The sequence below is a fragment of the Triticum aestivum genome, chromosome 2B (assembly GCF_018294505.1).
Source record: "Triticum aestivum cultivar Chinese Spring chromosome 2B, IWGSC CS RefSeq v2.1, whole genome shotgun sequence".
Taxonomy (NCBI): domain Eukaryota; kingdom Viridiplantae; phylum Streptophyta; class Magnoliopsida; order Poales; family Poaceae; genus Triticum; species Triticum aestivum.
This window is the reverse complement of record NC_057798.1, coordinates 794,464,799-794,467,747: the sequence shown is the minus strand read 5'-3', so window position 1 is coordinate 794,467,747 and position 2,949 is coordinate 794,464,799. Positions and strand designations below refer to the sequence as shown.

The 2,949-nt window shown below is 41.0% G+C and overlaps 1 protein-coding gene across 1 annotated transcript; it reads right to left on the bottom strand.

Annotated features, from left to right (window-relative positions):
- Positions 1-277: 277 nt before the first annotated feature.
- LOC123042813 (probable indole-3-pyruvate monooxygenase YUCCA11) lies at positions 278-1,888 on the bottom strand. Its single transcript, XM_044465188.1, has 5 exons — positions 1,714-1,888; positions 1,316-1,431; positions 763-996; positions 553-675; positions 278-457 (listed from the first exon to the last, which is right to left on the bottom strand). The coding sequence occupies exons 1-5, from the start codon at positions 1,886-1,888 to the stop codon at positions 278-280; spliced, it is 828 nt and encodes a 275-aa protein (XP_044321123.1).
- Between the last annotated feature and the right edge of the window lie 1,061 nt (positions 1,889-2,949).

Below are 2,949 nucleotides of genomic sequence, written 5' to 3'. Positions count from 1 at the left end.
TGTAAACTACATGTAAAAGATAAAAACAATCGAGAAAATGAAAAAGACCTTTGCGTTTCATTGCATTGAAAGGATGGGGAAAAGTTACAGTCCTCCTAGGAGGTTAGTTTTACAGTACATCATACAACTGAGTGGACATCCCAGAATTGGTGCAGAACAACCCGCAGGCCTTGTGCCCCTGCCTTAGACCAGCATCGAGTCTCATCCTTGATCTTGTTGAGGAGCCCAGTGATGAAAGGCATCACGTTGTCGAAGACGCATTCACCGATTTAACAATTTACCCGGACATAGCACCTATCACTGATATGATGTCATTGGCGATATTCTTGGCATCTGCTGCAATACCAGCCAATCCTCTCCTTCCTAACCCAGCACAGTAGAGCCCATTTTCACCTTTCCAATGATTCGGATATTCTTTGATGGGCAGTCTATTGCCATTTAACATGCTCTCACCATTCTGGGATAAAAAACAACACAAAACTTGTTAGCTGATTTAACAATTGTTGGGCCAAGAAAACAAACTCAGACATATTCAAACACCGATGTTGTTACATTGAGCCATATATTTGTTGTGCTTTTGTATCCAGTTGCAAACACAATCGCGTCAAATGATATCTTTTTACCGCACTGAAATTCAACTATATCGCCCATGCTCTTACTAATGCTCCCATGTACCTGTATGAGATGAATAGAATATTGACACCTTGGCATATGAAGACAACATCTGTTATGAAATTTATGTCATGTCAATGATATACTTACTTTGATGATACCTTTTTTGATTAAACCAACGGTGCCAACATCAATAACAGCGGATCGGCCGGTCTCTGACTTGTGGATCATTGGACCCACTTTTGGCCTTCTGATGCCATACCTCGATAGATCACCAAATATGAAATTTGCCGCCATCACAAGGAGGTTATCCACTAGATTCAATGGGAGACGGCGAGCAAGTGTCATCCCCAACCGGATTATTTCTTTTGTCATTATATGAATCTGCAACCACAAAACATGTCACATCTCTTTTGAAGCCTGCATCATAAAATAAAAGTCCATAGAATCATCTTCTTTCAAGAGTTATTTTTTCTGTGTAGTTCGTCTAATTGTTTAGTTGTTTGTGCATGTTATAAAATAGTCTATCGCTCTATACCATGAAATATCCAGTAATAACTTTGGAAAATTGCATCCTTCTAGTGGTGACTATATTAAGAAATTGCCCCGTAACCACTGAAAATATATAGTGCCCATAGGGTGGGGGTGGGGGGATCCCCTAGTGTTTCTAGGTCAAAAAATAATATATAGCGCGTGTACATACCGGGCTTCGTATAATGATTGAAGTATTGGCACCATGGGTCGCAAGGTCATAAGCAATTTCCATTCCAGAGTTGCCAGATCCAACGACCAATACATTCATGCCAGAGTAGCTCTTGCCTGACTTGTAGCTTGAGGAGTGGATGACATCACCCGGAAAAGTTCGCAATCCGGGGATCATTGGAATATTCTCTGCACACCTGACTAGTGTGCTCTTTGCCATGTCATGTGCCACGATGGACCAACATTTTTGGTCATTTTCAAATGTGGATGTCTCCACACTAGTGAGATACTTGGGTCGAATATTGAAACGCTCAACATAGTTATCGAACTACTTCATAAACAAGGTTTTTGGTATGTATGTTGGCACATCTAGTGGGTATGACATGTGTGGCAACTCACAGAACTCCTTTGCAAGATGCAGCTTGAGGCGATCGTAGGCGCGGTTGCGCCAAAGCGACGCGCTGCAACTTTCACGCTCGACAATGACATAGGGAATTGAGAATTGGCTAAGGCATGCTGCTGTTGCAAGGCCTGCTGGCCCAACGCCAACAATCAACACTACAACATTCTCCATTTCGAAGAGAAGAGTTGACAAAGTTATGGGATAGGTGCAATGCTAGGCTGCTGTGTTTACTTGTTTGCTCGATGAATCTTTGGATGCATATGTGGGCATATATATACTGGTATTTTTCATGTGTCAATCTATTTACAATTAGGAATGGAAAAGGTAAAGATTTATTGATCCCTTATCCTGGTGTGTACTAGTATTCCATCTACATATTGAACCACTGGTGTGAAAGCATGTCCTGATACATTACAGGGATACAAAATAGGCAGGAAACACACTCTTGAACGATTGTTTTTTGGAAACTTATCAACCGGCTTTGGATATGTTTAGACTAAAATCTCTTCAGAATTTCTTTCCATTCCTGTTGTCATCAATGAAAATTCATATAGGATATGTATATGTTCGGTATATACTCCCTCCGTCCCAAATTACTTGTCGCGAAAATGGATGTATCTAGACGTATTTTTAGTTCTACATACATCCATTTCAATCCATTTTCAGGACGTAATTCGGGACGGGGCAGTACTTTGTATGCTAAGTAAGATTAAAGAAAGATTGTTAGTGTTTCTTTCCTTTTCTGTATATTATGCAAGCATTTCTTTCCTTCCCCTATACTTGCAAACTAACCGGCCATGGCTAGTTAGCCTTCCTTCCATATGTAGATGGACCTTGCAGGTGTCTTCTAGGCCGTCGACGCCAAAGTACCGATCGAGCATGGATGGCCTTAGACTGTGGTTGCCGGCTTGCATTTGTAGCATTTGTCTTGTCGAGCATTGAACAGTTTCCTTAGGTATTCTATCTAGAAACTTCATCCGTAACAAGGCATGTTTTCAGCATAAGCTCCCCAGGTTGTCATCAGCGTGGTAGATTTGTTCGCTTGCTCTTTTGTCAGCCGTTATTTGGTAGGCCCTTTGTGCTATTGTGAAAAAGAGTTAGTTGTTGTTCTGCTATCTCGTCTTGTTTTGAGATTTGGATCCTATTGAAACCTAGTTTTTGTGTTTTTTCTGAACTCCTTTTGTTCAGTTTTGTTTCTCAACCTAGTTTGAGACTTTGACTCACGACCCACT